Genomic DNA, 21,912 nt, shown 5'->3' with positions numbered 1-21,912 from the left:
CTCTGGGCAATTTGTTCCAGTGCCTCACTACTTTCACGGTGAAAAATTTCATCCTAATATCTATTCTAAATCTATCCTCTTGCAGTTGGAAGCCATTCCCCCTTGTCCTATCACTACACACCCTTGTAAAAAGTCCTTCTCCAGCTTTCTTGTAGGCTCCCTTCAGATACTGGAAAGCTGCTATAAGGTCTCCCCGGAGCCTTCTCTTCTCCAGGCTGAGCAACCCCAACTCTCTCAGCCTGTCTTCATAGGAGAGATGCTCCAGCCTTCTGATCATCTTCATGGGCCTCCTCTAGACTCACTCCAACAGGTCCATGTCCTTCTTATGTTGAGGGCTCCAGAGCTGGACACAATATTCCAGGTGGGGTCTCACTGACCTTGCACTTATTATAAATCAGTAGGACACCACCAATATCTTCAGGTCTTCTTAAACATCTGGTATAGTTTATCTTCCAGTTAGTTGAGCACTGCCTTCAGCTCTTAAAATTATATTCAAATCTCTGTTCTGTATGGTACAATTTTTTCTGAAAATGTTTTCAGTGTATTTCTTAGGAGCAGTCCCAGAGACCTCCCCGCTTTCTTTTGCCTTCTTTTCCTTGAGAAACTATTTGCCAGGGCTGTTTTTCCTGTCATAGCATCATAGCATGGGACTCGTTAGAGGAGTGTCCTAATGCATTCAGATATTGTTCAGTGCGAATCCAGCATCAGTTTGTAACACATATCATGCCCTGCCTAGCTGGGTGAAAGCCATTCTAGTGTGGGCACACAACTTCAGAAGTACCGAATTTCCACTCAATCCTACTAATACACATATTTGCAAAATCTTTAGCTCAGCGTCACATCTTCAGCAATGAAAGTTGCTTTTATTCATGTATCCAGTTTCCAAATATCTTTTTGCTATTGCAGCCCTGCATAGGATTCATAAGTCCAGTGGCCCCACAATCTACAACTGTAAAGATGAGTAATCCAGTAGTCTAGCACTTCATATATTTTGTAAATTATCGAGTCTCACTGGCTTAGCATTACTGTCGTCTTGGGCACTGTCTTTCACTTGAAAAGGCTACAGGGTTTTTATAGAGCAATTGTTGATATCCTGAAGCATTCTTTTACATAGAACTTGATTCTGTGGACACAAAAATAGACTTTATAGCATCAGTTATGTCATTGGGCTGCCTCAGTACAAGTAAGTCAACTGCTTACAAAGATGTGACAGGCAGCTGAAGACTTCCTCTTTGAGGAACCAGATATGCAGAATTGTCTAGTCTTAAGACTCAAGAAATCCTCATCTCCTGATCAAAGGTAATGCTTTGCTCTTTGGCTACTCTTTATATCAACTCTTAGAGCCAAGAAAATTTGTCATATATTTTCTATATTGTCTTTAAAAATGCAGTCACTTGCAACGTTGTCACCATCCCAGGCCTTACTAGACTGCACCTTAAGGTTCCTTTGCGACGCAACCATGATGTTCTATCCAGTGCGTTTCTTAGATCAGCACTTTTTGAAGAGGTGAGCCTGACCCATTTCTCACCATGTTTCATTTCCCTCCCTGTACTCTTCTGTAGTCAAATGAATCAGATTCATTTGGGATTGAACGCAAGTGTCTTCAGAACAACTGCAAAGGCTATGTTTCTCTCCCTCACCTTCAATCCACCTTTTTCATTGTCTCCAGAGATCACTGTTGTAAGAACTCACTTTGGCAATAAAATGTTCTTCCTTTGTCCCTGGGAGGTATAAGGTTGGTTCCTTCTTGTCTCAAGAAGGGGGTTTTACAAAGTTCTTGTCAGTATAGCAAAGAGCAGCAGGACATTGAGCCCATCTTGAACTTAAGGAAGCGTAGTAATTTCCATTGCGTGTTTAAGGCCAGGGATAATGGTGCAAATGGCAGTACTACCATCACTACAAGTGTCTTCAGAAACCCAAACTCTACACTGAAATTCGTTCCTTCACAAGACATGTTCAACTCATTGTGTGTCAGGACAGCTTAAGGTTTTGCCATTGGACACTGACTTCTTGGGTTGTTAATAAGGGTATTTGCAGCCCACCTCAGATACAGGAATGTTATTCTCTTACCTTCCCTTGAAGCTGGCTCCCAAGATCCCTACAAATTATTTTACTGTCAATTGAAGTGCTTGTATAAACTGTGGAGTGCATTGGAACTGTCCTGCACTTTGTTACTGCTAAAGTTTACCTCTGCCTAGATTCTTTCTGTAGTGTAGGAAGCACTTCAAGCCATTTGGAAAATAACACCAACAAGGACCAGCTTTGCCAGGCTATGTTATATGTGTACCTATATTACATTCCATCCTTGACTTCCTAAGAGTGGCTTACAGGCAGGGCTTTGGTCTGTCTGTATTCATGGCATATAGCCAGTGATTAAGTTTGTATTTTCACTAGTTCTGTATTTTCCCCTATTTCCCCTGTATTTTTTCTATATTTTATCATTTGACTTCTGCAGTTGTCTCTTCTTCCATTTTTGGTAGCCTTCCAGCCATTTATAATAAGCACCCAGCTACCTGCCTGGAGATCTGAGTGTGCAGTCCACTAAGAGCACTTTGTCTGTGCAGCAATCGCTAGAGATGCGAGCTGTGGCAATGACAATTTGGGTATTTCTCCCATGGATTAGCTTATGACAGAGAACATCACTGTCTGTTGTATGGGACAGAATCATGGGGTTTTTTTGCCTTAATATGTGCTTGCTTTGCAAAGTGTACTTCTACTGTCAGTTCAACTCCAAGGATGTCAAACATGACTGCAGATATCCAGGGCTAGTTCAGACTAGTAGATCACAAGTGCAGGTCCTGCTTTGGCTGCTTTTATGACATGCCAGTACTCCTTTCTGTGTGTGCTGGTCATCTCTTCCATCAAGGCTTGTGCTTCCTTAAGGTACCTAGAAACATCAGCCAAGGTAACTGTGTTTATCCTGTCCTGGCCAAAGGTGTTTTGATTTCAGGAGATTTTTAGCTCAGTACCTACAATGGATTTTAATGAGCTGTTCACATCGTATTAAAAAAAACCAAATTTACAGTTTGAGCTTATGATCATGACTTACTGCATTTGCAGCAAAGACAAACATTTTGGCATATTACATCAAATAGTCAGAGAGATTTACAACTTTACAGCTGATCCTGCTACGTTAGATTTACCCATTTGAACCTAAAATGGTACCCAGCTTTATTATCTTGAGTCATCTGAGCTTAGTAATCAGTCATATGATATTTTTTCCTAAACCACAATTATCTAAGCTACCCTATTCACCCTGGACATCAAGCATGCTTTGACTTTTATTTTTCTGGGAGGAGATCCTTTAGGAGCACCCCTCTCCTGATTGCCTCACTGGCAGGAAGGTACCTAGTTATAGCTATTTCCACCGCAGATTATCGCTGCGATTGTGTTAGGCTTGATTGATAACGAGCAGAGGTAGAACCATCAGATGTGAGCTGAACATACTCCCCAGGAGTTGAAGGCAGAAAGGCCACCTGAAGCACCATCCTTGCTTCTGTCGTTGCCCCTCCCAGAGGCTTCCAGGCATTACGTAGCTCTTAGCAGAGCAGTCCTCTACATTCCCTGTTTCTGATGAGTCAAGATCCTCCTTCAGGTAGCTTGCATAAAATAGGGACTACAGAGGGCACACATCCAGTGTGTGGACTTCATACTGATAATCATGGGAGAAGAAAGCAAGGTCACTTACTTGAGATGCATTGTCCATACGCACATTCATTCGTTCAGGCACCCTTCTCCGCTTCTTTCTCCCAGGCCACCTGGAAATTGTCGGGATTCCAGAGCTGAGAAGAACTGTTGGTACGGGACTGTGTGGTCTTAAGGCTAAAAAATCTCAGGTCTTAACTTGCAAGGATCTGTGCCCTGTATGAACGTACATATGAATAACAAATAAAAACCCTTCTAATTTGTGTAGTATGCAGTCTTCTTTTTACTTCCACTTCTCCCTATGACACGATGCAAATTCAAGGGTTGTAGTCTTTTCTGCTGAAGACTCGGCTCTACTTGGTAGAAGAGCAAGGGAGTGGTATGGCTTATGTTTTTCGGAATCGTAGAGTAACTGTTCTTTTGGACATTCTAGTCCATTGTGCCTACCTGACCCAAGCTGTTGTCTCCAGTGTTTTGTTTGTTAGGAATTTCAGGACTTAATCTCTTTGAATCACTATTTTCTTTTCAGCAGAGACATACAGCTCTTTCTCGATTATAGGAAAGTAGAATCCACAAAGTTAACTAGAATTACCAGAGTCTCATAATTAAAGTGGTTTTCTCCTACTGTGTGTGAAATGACATCATATCAACGTGGAAACCTTCCTCACTCATTCTTTCAGTTGTCCAAAGATCTCTCCTCTGGTGGTTCACTGTGTGTAACTTCTCCAAATTCAAACCTCTGTCTTGAATTACTGTGTAAAACACACAATGATTCTGTAGTTCATATGGAAATCCACCATTTTATAGATTTCAGAACTCTGTGGTAGAGACATATTGAGCTCCTTTGCAGCTCAGGAAGGAGCTGTAGAACTGTAGAACTTACTGAAGCCATGCATTCTTTACCTAAAAAATCCTTTAATCTGATGAGAGTTTTCTGGCAAAAGCCTTTCTTTTTTCTTGAAAGTAAGTTTTGTGGGAAGACTGTTTTTCACAGTGCTTTTGCCTGGAATGATCTCCAGAAATAGGGAGATAGAATGTACACAGTAGTCTGGTTAGAACATTCATTTGAAATGTGAGAAAATTATACTGAAGACCCTTTCATGGTGATTTGCCACCCATGTTCAGGGGAAATGTTGGGCTGTAAAGTCAGACTAACTCATGAAAGTTATCTGTCCTTGGGGCCAGTATTGATAACCAATAGCCTGATAAGGGCTTGGGATTTTTCAGTTTCAATAAACATAAAAGAATAGAAAGTGGGACCTGGGTTTCTAACATGGCAGGTAATGCCCTAACTACCAAGGCATTGAAATAAAGAGCGTAAAGAACTCCGGTTTTCCATTAGAAAATGTCCAGAAGTCTTAGGTAGTTTTATTCCAATGGGAATTAAAAATGGATTCTGCAGATGTCATTTTTGGTTCTCTTTTAAAATGAAATGAGAGTTTCCAGGTGATCCTACACCTGGTTTTCTGTCTCGAAGAGGAGGGAGGTGGACAAGCTAGTGTTTGTTTTCAAGTGTTCTTCCAAAGCAATTAACTTCTATCATAGTTATAGCCTACCAAGGGTCACTTTAAGCCAAGAGCACCTTTTCAGCATGTACTTCAGTTCCTAGCTTTGCTGTACTGCCTCCTAGGACTCTTTCAAATTACTTAAAATATGTCTTTATTTCTCTGAGTGGCTTTTATCTGACTTAGAAATACTCACTGCGAGAAAGCCAAGTGTGCTGCTCTATATGTATCACAGTCTTTTTGTGCTTTAATCAATAAAGCATTTAAAACATATTATTAACAGGTGTATTGCCAGGAAGATCTCTAACTCAGTTACTAACTGTGAAACCAAGACCTCACTTTAACTCTTTCTGTCAGTTCTACTTTGCTATATGAAATCATAGAAAACAGGGGAAAGGAATCCCTGAGGTCATTCATGCATTCTCTCTCTCCCAAGGGCAGATCCTTTCATCTTGAGTTATCATCAGTTTTATTCATTGAGTTTGTGAATGGTGTGCTATTTCCTGTAAAAATCCCTTTTCTTCATTTCTTTGCTGATGATAAAGACTCTGACCTTATCCAGAATTCCTACCAATACCTCCCATTGCTTTGCTTTTCCATTTTAAATGAAAGGATTTGTCCAAGGTCGGGAGATAATGCTCCTTCACAATGTTCGGAGTATTTCAGTTTTTCTTAAATGCAGCTTCTCTATTTAGAGAAAGCACCACAATCACAACTAATAGTGCTATTTTTAAGGGACTGGACTGGACTCGTCTGGTGCTTATAAAACACTTGATCCAATCTATCAAGTGACATTCCCTAAATATGTAGTCTTCCCTGACGAGGAATCAAACTTTTTCTGAAATGAGAACTGCTTGATTCATGATTCAGTGCAAGATTCACCTAGTCGTTTCTTCACACATTCCGTATGTGGCAGTGCAGAATTCTCATCCTATTTTCATGCAAATAAAATTCTACCAATCATGAAATTGCAAGGAAATGAGGAGACAAGCATAACGGAGTGAAGAATTCCACATCCTGCAAGTTACCCTTTCTGTCTCACCTTTTTCATTCCCTGAGTATGAAGCTCTTTCAGTTTCCCCTTCCTCTGTTCACAGCTATTTGTTTCTTTCATTATACTCTTCTGAATGCTCTTTCTCTATCCTTTCAGCATCACAGACCATAATTTGCATGAGAATAACATAGTTCTCATTTAACTGAAAATTCAAATATTTTAGTTGTGTGTTTAGTTTCTCCTTGTGCTTGTTTTCCTTTGGGTCCCTCCTTGTACCCTGATCTCATGCCATATACCGCATGCCGCAGTATATGGCCACTTGCAGTAAAATTCTTTTTATGGATGGCAGCAACAGTCTTACCATGTGTTCTCTGTCTTACTGCTTTTTTACTCATACTGCACATTCCCTCTTACTTAAAGGCAAGCTCATCTGTATAATCAAGAGAGTATTTTTTTTTTAAATCGCCTTTCCTAGATTAAGTTTTAATCTTTCCCAGGTTTCAGGCTTTCAGGATTTATGTAATTTTGGTCAAAATTTGAGTGGGATTTTGAGTGGTTTCTTATTCAATTAGATAGATTCTTATTCAATTAGATGCCTTTGTTGTTAGTCACGGTCATGCAGTTCACCTGCATACTGGAGTGATGCCACTAGTGGTTACAACTATCTTGTAGGATTCTCCTATATAACATAAATGTTAAGAGGAGGAGTATACAATGCAAAACCACCATATACCTGGAATTCAGAAAGAGCTGTGTTTGGTGGGGATTGTGCTGCAATACCAACGTGAAGGAAACAGATGAGATGTCAGGATAGGCTACATTGAGCCAGACTGAGCAAAGAGCATTTTTGAGCATGAGAGATGAGATACAAGTTACGGGCTAATTTGATTGCAGATACTGTTTGTATTAAACTGATTGAGTTCAACTTTCTTTAAGGTGAGGGAGTCATTACCACTCAGCTGAGCAGGATCTGGCCCTCCCATAGAACTGTTCTAATACCTTAGCATCATCACTGTTTCATAACTGTGACTTAATAGTAGCTGGCACAATGGGGTCCTGGTGTTGGTGTTTATGAGGGCTCCAAAATGCTACAGTGATGCAAAGAATCATTACAGGTGATGGCAATTAATGGTTTAAGATTAGGCCTTCTCACAGTAAAAACAATCATGAGTATGTACTTTTTTCCCTCTTAAAAGAATCACCCGATTCCTGGCAGTTTCCTTTGAAATCTTATTTAAATAAATAAATCCAGATTTAATTTAAGATAGCACTCATCGATATCCTGTGTGCACTATCTAGGACTAGTTCTGCATTTCATTTCTGCTGCAGTGTACTGTAAAATCTGTTGGGAATTGGTGCCGGACATCACGCAAATGAGGAGACAGTGGCAGATCTTGTGATAACTATCAAGGTGATTAACATCAACAGGGCATTTTTCAGCTTTGCCGTATTCATACTTACAGATTGCCAGATATTTGACTTGCTTTCACAGATATCCTTAATCTTTCCTCACTTGTTCAAATATATAAGTTTTCTTACCTTGTGCACATAGCCTGGAGAGTCAGTTTGCATTTCACTGTGAATTAAATACAGACAAATCAACTCATTTTTATGTGTTTAGGACAGGTAAACAGGTTATCTCTTGGTTCAGAGACAATAGCAGTTTACAACAGCTTTAGTTACAGCACATCTGTTGAAGAACAGAGATTGCTCGTAGTTTAACCCTATTTGCCACTGCAGTTGCCAGGCAATATTACTTCACAGGCACCTCATTAGGAAAAAATGGTCTAGGGTAATCCATATACTTCACAGTTGTACTGGCTAAAACAGTGAGTGCTCTAAAGCTGCCATTCTGCTTGCAACCTTTAGCTTTCAGTTACATCAAGATTGACATGATGTAACTCATGTGTCTGAGCCCTGAATTTAAGACAGTTATTCTGATACTGTGTTCAGATCTTGTGTAAAATTGGGACCAAGTGTAGAAGTAGATATGATTATACTCTGAGTAGTAAAGTACCGATAACTTTGCCTGGGCTGTGACCTACTTGATAGGACCTGATAGCTACTCTAAATTCACAGCTTGAGACTCGTCTGTCATTAATTGCTCTTTGGGCATCATAAAAGTTGGCTCAAAATAAGCTTCTCTAATGTGCTACAGATTTTGGAAGCAAAGCCAAACCACCCTATTTCTGCTGACCCCAGTGAGCTTTAGGCTACTGCAAATGAATTCCAAATGAAAGGCAGTTGAATTGATAGTTCGATTTAACTTGCCGGTTAAAGTCAGCATTATCATTTGGCCAATCATAGGAACTAGGAAGGGAAAACAAGCATTTTTCCCCTTCAATGTCTTCCTTTCAGCTGTACTTAGCATGTCAGCCTAAATGGTTTACAGAAATTTGGCAAACTTAGAAAACATTCTTTGTTTTGGGGGACTGCTATCTCTTCTTCTCCCTTTTCTCCTAAAGTAAGACATTGCCCAAATTTGTGTCTTTGGACAGTATTAAACACCTCAATGGCCCCTTAAATTTGAGAATCAGCACAGACCTGCCTTTCCATGTTTCCAGCAGCAATTACCTTTAAACTAATTATGAATTAGTGTTAATTAGTGAGAAAAGAAGGCACCCACTGCACATTTTGCAGTGTATAGATTTTGCTGTCTCTGGAGTTTGATGTCATAAACCTACAGATGTGACCAAACCTAATCTTTTATCACCTACCTGTTGCGGCAAAAAATCCTTTTCCTCTGCACAAGGCCTTAAGACAGGAGGTCAGTCTAACCTTCCTCTCTGATTCAGAGGAGGTGGCCATCATTAGCTATGAAGAATTTTTTCATTTCATTTCTTCCAACAACTTTTTCTGTAGAAGAAGGTGCCATTAACTGTCCCTCTCATGCTTTTCCTAAGAGACAGATGATCAAGACAGCAGCTGCTGCAAGACTTCCTTGAACATAGGTAATGACTTAAGTGGCTTTTCTCTCCTTTTTCACTTGAGGCTATGTATGATTTCTTTTGTTTTCACTAGAGTTGGCCACTTTTGGTCTTCTGGTAAGGCTTCTTCACATGTTTATATGCACATTGTTGAAAACAGCTCTTTCATTTACAGTTGTTCTCTGCTCTTTCCAGTCATTGTGTTATGATCAAGAGTTGGAAAACAAATAAGGCTTTCTGGATCCTATTGACTGCAGACTGCCATGCTGGGTAACAAAAGATCAGAGAATCACAATCCATATCTCCAAAGAAAACACTTTTGATGCTAGATGGCTTGCTTTTGCTTTCAAGCCTTGTCACTTAAAGGCTGTTCATGACAGAGATGCATATTGATCAAAGAGAAGTGACATTGATCAATAGTGTAGTATTTCTGTACTTTTTATACGTTGTGGGCATAACATGAATTAAGATTATCCTCCTTCATACAGAGGTCCACATACCACTCCTCTGTGTTATATCTTGCTCAGGATACAGCAGCACAGGTCAACACAGTAGAAATAAACTACATATTGGCTGGTGTCTGAGTGGCCTGCACAATGGCGCAGTGACTGCAAAATGGCATTTGTGCTTTTAGACAGTAAGAGTACAAGCCCAAGTTACATTCAGCATCTTTTCCTGAGGGCTCTTTTTGACTGCCAGCTGGCTCAGCCTTTTTGTGTGATGGGCAGGATTACACCTTTACAGTGCAAAGAGAGTGCTTGCCTCTTTCTGAAATTAATTTCTTGCCTACCACCCAAAGCAGCTTATTTTGTTTTAGGTTTTCTTAAAAACATTATTGATCACTTGTTACTCGTCCTTTCTATTCTTTATACCAATGTACAGTGTATTTAGGGTTTTTTTAATCTTTTTATCTTTAAGAGAATAATACGAAAATTTATGTTATCTTAAGCAAATTTTTATCACACTGAACAGTATATCAAATGTTTTAGCAGGTTGTCTGAGACTGGGCAAGCAGAGTTTTGCATGTAGGTGCAGGTGTATGAACACATTGCAGAGTTTATGGGATTTTTTTTTTTTTTAAGTAGAACATAATTAAAGCCCATCCAAAATGACTGACCTTCGTTATGACAAAACAGAGACACCAGCCTGTGTGTTACATAATGTTTTTTCGTATTAATCCTGTTGCGTATTATGCTAATCTAAAGGAATTTAAGAGTCAATAGAAAAGATGAAATTCTCTTATCCCTGTAAAAAGTTACATTTAGAGAGGAATAAATATAATCAGAGAAAAAAGTAAATTAAGAGTGGGGAGTGTCAAGTTTTGCTTTTAATTTCAGTTATATCAGTAGTAATAAAAACAATGCTATTTTATATGTATGAGCATGTGTGCTAACAAATTTCAAAAGAACTTATGAGTATAGGAAATACTGCATCTATTTTAAATGAGGAGACCAGTATGTCACAAAATTTCTTGTGAGCTCCAGCGTGAGTAATTTGCCAAGGGTGCCATAGCAGCTTACGGGAAGCTAGGGAAGAAATTTAAGTCTCTACTTCCATGCTCCAAGTTTCCAAACATAAGCATTTCCTATTGGAAATAACATAGAATCATAGAATCATACAGTATCTCAAGTTGGAAGGGACCTTACTTTATGGGTCATCTTTATTGTCATCGAGTCCAACTCCCTGCTCCTCGCAAGACTACCTAACACTAATCCATATCCCTAAGAGTGTTGTCCAGATGCTCCTGGAACTGTGACAGGCTTGTGACCACTTCCCCGGGCAGTCTGTTCCACTGACCAACCACCCTTTCAGTGGAGAACCTTTTCCTAATGTCTAATCTGAACTTCTCCTGATACAGCTTCATACCATTTCCTCGTGTGTCATCACTCATCACTGGAGAGAGGAGATCAGCACCTCCCCCACCGCTGCCCCCCTTGAGGAAGTTGTAGACTGCCATGAGGTCACCCCTCAGCCTTCTCCAAGCTGAACATGCCAAGTAACCTCAGCTGCTCCTCCTAAGTCTTGCCCTTGAGACCTTTCACCATCTTGTTCACCCTCCTCTGGACACACTCTAATAGTTTGATGTCTTCCTTATGCTGAGGCGCCCAAAACTGCATACAGTACTCAAGGTGGGGCTGCACCAGTGCAGTGTGGAGTGGGACAATCGCCTCCCTTGACTGGCTAGCTATGCTGTGCTTGATGCACCCCAGGACACAATTGGCCCTTTTGGCTGCCAGGGCACCCTGTTGACTCATATTCAACTTGCCATCCAGCCACACCCCCAGATCTCTTTCCTCAGGGCTGCTTTCCATCCTCTTGTCCCCCAGTTTGTATGCATAAGCAGGATGACCTCATCCCAGATGCAGAATCTGGCATGTGCTCCTGTTAAATTTCATACAGTTGGTGATTGCCCAGGTCTGTAGTCTATCCCAATGCCTCTGTAAGGCCTCTACCCTTGAGAGTCCACAGCTCCTCCTAGTTTAGTATCATTGGCATACTAAATGTGTCAGATATGTATCAGCGATATGAACGTATCAGGTTCCAAAGAGATCTTGAGCTTGAAGAGGATACTGAGTAGACATGAACCATGCCCTTGAATTTGACATGCTGCTTGCTGTGTTTATGGTACTTCCCTTCTCCCTCTTCCCCTCCAGTATTCTTTATCAGAAACAAAGTAAAAGTGAAACTCAGATTCTTTAGTCTCCGTAGGATATGTGAATCAATTTCATTGAATAAGAGACTCATAAGTTGGAAGGGATCTCTGGAGTTCATGTAATCCAACCTCCTGCTCAAAGAAAGGACAACTATACCAGGTCGCTCAGGGCCATGTCCGTTGAGTTTTGAATACCTCCAAGGACATACATTTTACAGCCTCCCTGTGAACCTATTCCTGTGTTTGACCACTCTCATGGTGAAAAATTTTTACTTTGTATCAAACTGGAATTTCCCATATTCTAACTTCTGTTTGTTGCCTCTTGTCCTTCCACTGTGCACCTTCAAGAAATGTCTTGTTCCATCTTCTTTATATTGTTCCATTAGTTAGCTGTAGACAGAAATAAGATCTCCTCTGAGCATTCTCTTGTTAAGGCTGAACAGCTCTCAGCTTCTCAGCCTCGTCATGTGCTCCAGCCCCCTAAACATGATCTTGGCAGACTCCCACTCACTTTGCTCTAGTACGTCCATGTCTTTGTTGCAGTGGAGTGCCCAGAACTGGACACAGCGCTCCAGATGTTGTTACTGAAAGCACCAAATAGCAGGGTAGGGTCACTTCTCTTGATTTTCTGTTTGTACTCTTATAATACAAGCCAGGTTGTTGTTGGCCTTCTTCGCCTTAAGGAAACACTGCTGATTTTCATTTAACTTGTCCACCTGGGACCCCATTTTTTTTCTCTGAAAATGCTTTCTAGCCATTGATTCTAAACCTGTTCTGTTGTATGGGATTATTCCATCCCATACGCAGGACTTGGGTTTGCCTTCCTTGAAGCTTGTAACGTTCCCCTCAGGCCATTTTTTCCAACCTGTTAAGGCCCCTCTGAATAGCAGCCCAGCTCTCTGGTGTATTGAAAACTCCCTGAATTTGGTGTCAACCGCAAATTTGCAGAAAATGCCATCCATCCCGTAGTCCAGGTTGCTAGTGGAGACATTAGGTAGTATTAGTCTTAATATCACTAGCTGAGGCCCAGGGATAGCTCTAGTGACAGATTGCCAGTTGGAGTCGTACCACTGATTCAGTCCCTTGAGTCCAGCTGTCCAGCCAATTTTCAACTGCCTATATTATCCACCTATCCAGTCTGTCTCTCACCACGGTGGCCATAAGGATACTATGGAAGACCACATCAAAGCACATGCTAAACTTAAGGTGTAAAACATCCACAGCTCTCCCCTTACCACAGTGTAAGTCGTGTCATTGTATAAAGCAGCTGGATTAATCAGGCATAATTTGCCCTCGGTAAGTCAACGCCAGCCATTCCTAATCATCTTCTTGTCTTTCATGTGCTTGTAAATGGCTTCCAGGATGATTTGCTCCATAAACTTATGGGGATCTGATGTGAGGCTGGCTGGCCGCTAGTTCACCAGATCCCCCCTCTTGCCCTTCTTGATGTTTATCTTGTCCAGTCATCAGGAACCCTACCCTGTCCTCATGACTTATCAAAGATTATAGAGAGTGACCTCACTAAAAAATATATTACTGTGTGATCTTCAGATGTATCCCTTCTAGTCCCGTAGACCTATATAAGTTTGTTCTGCTTTGCACCATATCTCAGTTCCTAAAACATTCTTTTGGATTTTAGTTCAAATTGACCCAGGCTGCCAAAGTGAATAATAAAGATTCCAGGATTTGTCTGATTTTGATCAATACCCTTAAAATCATATCATGCTCTTTTGATCATAGAGATAAAATGAAGTCACAATAGTTGGAGGCAGATTTTGGAGACACCTGTCTTTTAGGCTTTCAATGGCTTTATGAAATAATTGGCCACTTCCAAAAAAACAGATTTGAATAAAAGCTTACATTCTGAATGGTAATGTTTACCTGTTTCATAAAAGAAGCTGAAATTTAAGTTTTCAGAAATGTTCCCAAACCATAACACGTGTGTTCTAAGTTTCAGGCATTTAGTAGTATTCAAAGCCAAATAAATCCTGTCTGGTGTCAGTCGTCTTTTTAAGAAAGTGGCCAGTTTCTATTGCCACCTAGTAGAGCTTCTGCTTCAGTTCAGAAACTTCAGAACTGCAACATGGAGAGCTGATCTTTCACTGCTAAACCCTTGCAGACACTGAGGTCACTTATTAAAGGACTGAGTACCCATTTAACCACTTGGTAACTTAGTCAACATTCCTGATCCAGTGTTGACGAACCGACAGCTCAAGTTTTTGCTTTTTAATAGGATATTTTAATATCCAGAAGCAGTGTGTATCCCATAGTGCAGTGAACTATTGTGAAAACAATAAATATCCTAATTGAGTAAACCATAAGTATATGATGTTGGTAATGATTTTGGTTACTTCTTGTCTATAGATCCAGGGAGAAGATACATGAGAGATTGTTCCAGGGATAGGAGCTTACAGTGGAAAAACACAATGTAAGCTGTCCCGGACTGCCTTATGTAAATAGATGTCCATTTCTTTAGATCCCTGTTTCTGACTGAGTTTTCAGGTGGGAATTCCATAAGGATGTAAGTGGGGCTGCAAACATCACTTTAAATTTGCAGTAAAGTCTAATAGTTTCAAATGATGAGCTTTATCATAATTCAGAAGGAATCTAAATATCAGTTACATGACACTGCTTTATTTGTGTCTTCCAGTTCTTTTTCTGCTCCCTCACCAAAACAAAAAACATCAGAAACATGCCAAAAAGTCTGAAACAATACAAAACAAAACAAGATGAATAAATATGCTGAGGTTGTCTTTCGCAGAGAAAAAAAACACTGGAAAATTATCTGTAGGATCAATATCACCATGAAGATCTGAATCAAATTTTGAACATCTGTTCTTTTCCTTACATATAAGTATAGCTTCTTCAATGTGGTAGCTTGGAAATAAGTAATTTGCTTCTGCTCTTTATTTGAGTCCTAAAACTTGTATTTGCATTTCAAATATATACTAAAGTTTGATAGTAGTGAGGTGAAGAATGAGTTGAAGTAATTTCTAACAGAAACACAGGTGGTGACACACTTTGGTTTATGCTGTATATGAGCCTCAGCTATTCTATTTGATGTAGCTCATAATACCTCTTTCCCACATTCTGCTATTCATGTTTGCTTTCTTTTACCAATGTTTTCTCATGACCTTGAGTTTAAAGAATTTCATCAGTACATCTCTCCGATTATCCAAAATGGTAGAGGTACTGTCAGATGTCCTCTTGCTCACTTGGATCTTCATTCTGTTAAAGGTCGTCATGTATTAAAGTCAGAGTCACTAGGAAAGTTGAAGGGTATTTATCCTTTTTGGTTTGTTTTACTAAATCTCTGTGAAAATAAGAAAAGCTGGCTTGATTCCCTCTATTTATACATAGAAATAACTCTTGTTCACTGAATGACCCTTACCCTATAGATCCAGTCATCCATGCCATGGGAAAAAAAAATTGTTGTGTCTATTCATTTTCACTGGATGTCATCCAGAAAGCAGAAATATTACTGCTTATGTTCATCTCGTGTTGATGAACTGCAATAAAGGACTCTTCATATGCCAAAGTTAATCTGCTAACGTAAGATTTACTGCTCTTTGCAGTGCCATGCCAAACGTACATCTTCAGCACTTTTTCCTGTTTTTTTAACCTTAACTCTTTACTCCTGGAAAATCATCCTACCATTAAACTGTACACAAGTAAAAAAGTTTTAAATGACCTGAAACTTTTTCCCTTCTCTGAAACATATAATCATTTGATAAGTTGGCCTATGAGGACACACACATACATTCACATATAAATGGAAATGCCAGCATTGTCATTCACAGAAAAATTCTTCAAGCAGCAGTGTCAGTCTCTTAAGTCTATGAAATAGTCCTTCCTAGGGGAGTAAATGAAAATCAGAACTATATTACTTAAACAGTCAGGTTCAGGTTCTGCAAGTTGTACCTAAGGCAAGCAAGGTCTCCGCCTGAAAATAAGGAGTTGCAGACTCAACTCCATTTTCAGAAAGCTGTTCCAGAAAATGTGTCAACCCATTTGTTAGCTGTGGTTGCTGGCAGTTATAGGCAAATCCATTTGTATACTGATTGCTTTTTCTCCGTGATGTTATAACATAGCACACATGGCATAAAAAATTTAAAATCTCTCTAGTAAAACATGTGTGAATGTGTACGGACGGCAGAGTTCTGTCCTGTGCTGTTAATGCCTGTGTGCCCCAACCCCTTGCTTTCAGATTTTTCATAAGTGCCAGCAGCTTATTCCACAAGTGATGTAGAGGTCTGTGCAAGAGGTCTGTGCAAAAGGAAGAAAAAGCTACACTTTTTTTCTTTTATTTTGAAGCAGTGAAGTCCCTCCAAAAGGCCAGTCTAAGTTCACCTTGAGGGCATTAGCAGAGGCTACTTTAAAATAAAAATCTTTTAGTACTAGTCAATTGAAAGATAAAGCCTTTTCTGTTCTGTGTAAATAATTTTTGATCAATGTACTGTTCTAAGGCAATTCACGATTAGCATATCCTATAGCTTATTGTCAGACCTTGTCCACAGGGTACAATTGTGACACAGACTGTGAATATTCAGCAATAGGAGTCTGTAAATCTGAGTAAGTAATGACAAAGCCTCTTTAGGGAAAGCCAGAATGAGGTGAGCTGAGTAGAATAATGGCAGTCTTGAGGGGCAGGGGGGTATTTTAATTTAATCAAAGCCAGAGCAACTGAAAAAGATACTATTAAAAGGACTTGCTCTCTGAAGTAAATACTTTTCAGATAAATGCACCGTTCAAACTGACGTGCTAAATTGGCATCCTTACATCCACTCTATTCTCTGGATCAAAGCAAAGTTAATCATTTCACTTGCCTTTTATCTATTTTATGGATGTGTGTGTGGGTATGTGTGTGTATGTATGTGTATGGTGTGCGCATGTGCACACATGAGTAACAGAGGTTTTTGCTTTTTCTGTAATGAAGTTGAAGATATTTTTTTTTAATGTAGTGGTACCTAATAGTCATTGCCCACTGTTGTAAAAGCTCCAAAGTATTGCAGCTTTCTCTTGCCTGTGTTTGCCCAGCCACCCTTCTACATACTACAAGCACTGGGAAATTTCAATGACACAGCTTGGAATGGGTTCAGTGACCTCAATTATGCCCTCCCACCCACTCCAAACTCCTTTCAATTTGCAAAAAGCTTTAAGTGGACAAAACCCAGATGCCTTTTGCTTGTAGTTCAGTAAGAACAGATTGGGCATGTAGATTCTTGTCAAAGTGATATATGTAGTTCATTTTCCATTAACTCTTTCTTAACTAAGGATTTTAAATTCTCGGTTCTGAGTCTAGCACTCTGCTTTGCTTTCTACTGCTTTTTAAAGTTCATTGTGCCTATAACATCACTTAAAAAAATGAACCTTAAAAAGCCTTGGCTAGACATTGACTGATACGAAACAGACTGAATGTTTGGTTCTGCTTTTAAAGGCAATCACTTTTTTTTCTTTTTAAACTTGTTTCATATGTAATAACCCATCCTATTGTGTAAGACAGTTCAAAAGCACTAACTAAATATAATAAATAAAAACACCAGTTTGGGGGGAGAAAGAAATCATGACTTGTGGAAATGATTTACTAGTCAAAACCAGTACTTGGGCCCGGATGACCTTGAGAGCTTGCTTCAGTTGGCTTGCTTAAACTTAGATTGCTTTCACAATGTTGTAATATTCCCCCAAAGAGTCGGTGCCTCTCCCCTCCCCCAGAACATTTCATTACACTCCCTTTCTCCCTCTCTCTCTCTCTCTTTCTCTTTCATTCTGCAGAAACATGTGCTGTCAATAATGGAGGCTGTGATCGGACTTGCAAGGATACCGCGACAGGGGTACGATGCAGTTGCCCAGTTGGATTTACCCTGCAGCCTGATGGGAAAACGTGCAAAGGTCAGCTTCTGTTTGCTTTGCAATGCATCGTTTGCCTTCAGTGGTTCCAGTACAAGATGTAAATACTCAGTTATTTAATCAATACTTTTAAGTTAGGGCAATACTGGCATAGTAATTGCAATTGAGTTCATTGCCTTTCTCCTTCCCTAATTTTTCTGTATTTACCTATTTCAGTCATTTTTCTCTCTATTTATTAGAGGGTTTTATTACTGCAAAGAAATGAGGTACAGAGGTCAAACTGTTTCAAACTGACCAGAGATTTAGAGGAACGACTCTGGGCTGCAGAAAGCCTTCAGTTTCAAAGGACAGTCTGATACTCTTGTACAACTAATTGTGTCTGAATTTCTCTATTCAAAAAGCAAGTTAAAATTCTCAACCAGTACTTTGTTACCTGCAGATAATCAGTTGGTTATTACTAAGTGAAGCCAAGCAAAAGATGCAGAAGTATTGCTCAAAAAAAACCCCAGACAATTGTCCATTTCTGCCCATTCAAAACATAGGTAGCCACCTAGAAAGAAAAACCAAAACAACATTTACTAGTGCACAGGTCTAAACTGTACAGCTGATGCTCGGATTTTACTGTTCCAAAGGCAGCGCAAGAACCTTGGCATTTTGTCCTTCGTGAGTGTATTAAAACTGAGGTCAGGGGAAGAGAGAAAAGAAAAGAGCATCTGATATCACTGTCAACATCTGTTCTCAGTTAAGGCAAAAGGGACAGTTCTCAGATATCCCTGCAGAATCACACTTAATGCCACTATGCATGTGAGTAGATTTGGATACATGTTAGTAGGACCAGGCCCTCCATCCACCCTTTTCCCGTCTTCCTATGTATTTCTTTTGAGCTTCATTGCAAGAGACTTGGTGATGGACATCCAGGAGGACATTGCATATATTGTCGTCACAGAGAATACTTTTTTATCGCTCAGTGACGTAGCATAAGTTCACCTAACTTGCTAAGAAACTGTTGGGACTTTTTTCCTTCAAAGTAACCAGAAATGTCAGAATATCTTCAGTCCAGGCCTTGATGTTACTTAAAATAGTAAAACCCACAAAAATAAACAGAAAATGTGTGGTTTCCTCTTGCTCCAGGCTGAAAAATCTCTGTGCTTGGGCATGATCCTGTTAGTATTTATAGAAATAACAGCCCATTTGCCTGTTTATTTGAAAATAAAACATTTAAACTGCTGTTGCACACAATGGTAATAGTTAAGGGTGAGCACACATCAAAAATCAGTTGTTTTAGTTCAAGCCACATAAAAATAAATCTTCATTTTTACAGGCAGACTAGCTAAGTCGTAGCAGAGCAGTAACAGTGATTCCACCGAGTGCTTGAAAGGGAGGCATTTTAATACTGTAACATACACCTAGGCTTGATCATAATGTTTATTATTGAAACTATATCATGAAAAAAAAGATTAATTCTAAATTTAGAATTTGGGGCATAGAACTAATATGAAACAATATTTATATAATAATCAAGTCTATAATTTGTGCTACAGACAAAATCGAAATATCCAACTGATCCTCAAACCAAATACCCTAGCTCTAAGCTCTTTTACATTTTTTCTTTTCTCCTTTTTTATGAGAAGAAAATATAAGAAACAGAATCTGTATTTTTATGATACTGCAGATTCTTTCTTACTTTCTTAAAATAAGCAGCAACTGGAAATTAACTCACATGGTTTAACAAACCAACCAGGCCATTTCTTTTTAACCTTTGTTGACATTTTAGGAAATACTCTTCATCATAAAATGGTAAAATATATGTTTTGCATTTAATTTAACTGTAATTAATAATATTTATCTAACGTATTGCACTGGGAGATTTCTGGGCTAGATTCTGCTTCCCTGAAGCTAAAGTAACTTCCAATGTAAATCTGTGCCTGAAGGATCCTGCACTTAGACCAGTGAGGCTTCTTCCGTAGCTTTCACAGGCAGTCCTCAGTCAAGGCTGCTGTCTAAGATTTACATCTTCTGAGTGAAAAAGGGAGCATTTTGGTGGAGTGGCATTGAGGCCTTCTCAGCTTGTCTTGCTTATAGGTAAAGCCTGGAAAATGCTGGGCTGGGGGAATTCAGTGTGTACATACTACTTCCTCCGACTTCTATAGGAAACAGAAGAAAAGAGTGATCAGCTCAAGTTTTCTCCTTTGATTTTTTTTTCTCTTTACTCACCTTGATTTGACTGGCCCACAGTTTCTCATATATACAGTTCATTGTTCCCTCTAGCTGTAACATTAACCTGTGGGGTAAGAGCAATGGATAATATATTGGATGCACTTTAGAGCATCTTCAGGGGACATGCAGCTGTCACATCCTGTCTTTCTCGGGCAGAGTTTTCAAGTGCGTTGTGTCACAGCAGCTCCAAGTGAGGTTTTTCATAGAACCATCATTTTAAAAGAGGTTATATTTCTAAATGTGGGAGAAAGATAGGCCATTATCTATTAAAGGAAAGTAGAGAGACAGGCCACGTAAGAAAAGCTGAGAGAAATTGGAGGGATAATTAATATATTAACCAAAAAATGCACTTGTGGTTTCAGCAAAATTATTAATATGTTTAGGTTGAATTTAGCAAATAATGTTGACCAAAAAGAATGTTTTTATTGGAAAGTCTATGATTTTTCAGTCCATTTTGGCATCTTGCTCTCTAAGACATTTTACATAGTGAAGCTACTATTTGAAGTTTTGTAGTTGCTTAGATTCAAGAGGCTTAAATAGGACTCAAAGAAACATCTGAACTTTTGAATGCTCCAAGGTGGACATTGTGTAATTCATTAATCTTTAATTCTACCTCACTTGTAGGTGATTTTCTCAATAGTGCACTTTTACCATACTGGTATTTTATGGAAATTTATTGCCACTTTTCTTCCTCATTTTTTGCAAGGGAATCAGGTAAATTAAAGAATATTTTTATTTTAAAATTAATGAACTAGATAAACATATTATTTTTTGAAATAACAAAAATTCCTAGATGGTTCTGCTCAAAAAATCAGGACTAATCTGGTTTAGGCATTGTACAGACATGTAATGGCAAAAAGAGTTTACTGTCCAAAACGTTCACAGGTCTTTGTTTAGTAGTTTGGTGTTTCATTAACAGTGTAGAAAAAAGGTAAGTATACATGCAAAAGGAAAGGCAATTTTTTAAGGAAGAGTATATGCAAACATGCTTTATTTGCCAAAAGAAGGCAAATAAACCCTATTAAATGTAAGCAATTGTTCTATGCTTTGTTTGCAATATCATTATTTCATATTCTATAGTTCTATCATAAAAGCTGGGGTGGATTCAAATCACAGAGTACTGAACTGAGCCAGGACTGAAACTGTGGTATTTCTCCTGGCCCTTTCCCAATGTATCAGAGAATGGAGGAAAGCAATTTCCAAGTAATAAGAGGGACCTACCTTTAATCGTTTTTCATGTCGACCTCTTTCACAGGCTCAGTGGGAAATGAGTTCATTGTACCTCAAAGAATCGAGCTCCTTTTGTTAATGCAGAGTACAGTCTGGTTTATATCAAATGTCAATAAAATAAGAAAAAAAAAAATGTTGTGGAGAAAGCTTTAACATGTAATATGTACAGGTAGCTGCATAGCCAGTAGGAAGACTACTGTAGCAGAAAATTGTTTTGGTTTCTAGAAGCTGAAAAAATCTTTTTTATCTCTGATTCTTTCTTCCTTGCATATATTACTTACCCAATCTCGTAGTGAAATAACAGCAAAAATGCTGTCTGTGGGACAAAAATGCTGTTAGAGGGACCTTCAGATGTGTTAATGGTGGCTGGGATAAAAATTCATTAATGTTTTGCTGTTCTTTAAACGTCAGTGTCAAACTCAAGTCTTCCCTCAGCTGGGTTGGCACACAATGGAGAATCCTTTTTTCCCTTCAGCCTTCCTATCAACTTGGCTCTTAATAAGCCAAACTATTGAGGCTTTTGTCAGCTAAAAGATGAGACACATCCCAGGCAGAAAGAGTTTCATATTCTCCCTCTAATTAATGCTATTTAATTTCTCCTACCATTGTAACTGGGTGATCGCAGCTTGATGATGAGTTCATTTGATGCTGTCAGTTATTGTGCTGCACATGACAAAACAGTGTAGTTCACTTCCTTAAATGCCTACCAAGTCATCCCACAGAAGTCAGCTAATGGACAGAAAGAGGGAGCCAGAAGATTAAAAAGACATAGTGGCCCGGGATGCTTATTGCTTATTGCCTCCTGCCCACTTTTTAATATCCTCTGTATTGTGCATATCAGGGGTTCTGTGATCCCTGGCTCCCTTGCTTGTTGGTTTCTGTGCATCCTTCCTG

The 21,912-nt window shown here is 39.3% G+C and overlaps 1 protein-coding gene across 1 annotated transcript in view; it reads left to right on the top strand.

The window, feature by feature from the left end:
• Positions 1–21,912, top strand: part of SCUBE1 (signal peptide, CUB domain, EGF-like 1) — a 215,308-nt gene that overhangs the window by 124,754 nt on the left and 68,642 nt on the right. The window contains exon 7 of the mRNA XM_009879702.1: positions 17,497–17,613. Within this exon, the coding sequence (XP_009878004.1) occupies positions 17,497–17,613 (117 nt within the window). The remainder of the gene's footprint in view (positions 1–17,496; positions 17,614–21,912) is intronic.

Source organism: Charadrius vociferus, unplaced genomic scaffold (genome assembly GCF_000708025.1).
Source record: "Charadrius vociferus isolate BGI_N301 unplaced genomic scaffold, ASM70802v2 scaffold90, whole genome shotgun sequence".
NCBI lineage: Eukaryota > Metazoa > Chordata > Aves > Charadriiformes > Charadriidae > Charadrius > Charadrius vociferus.
Note: the sequence above shows the minus strand (reverse complement) of the source record. Positions and strands in the feature narration are given on the sequence as shown.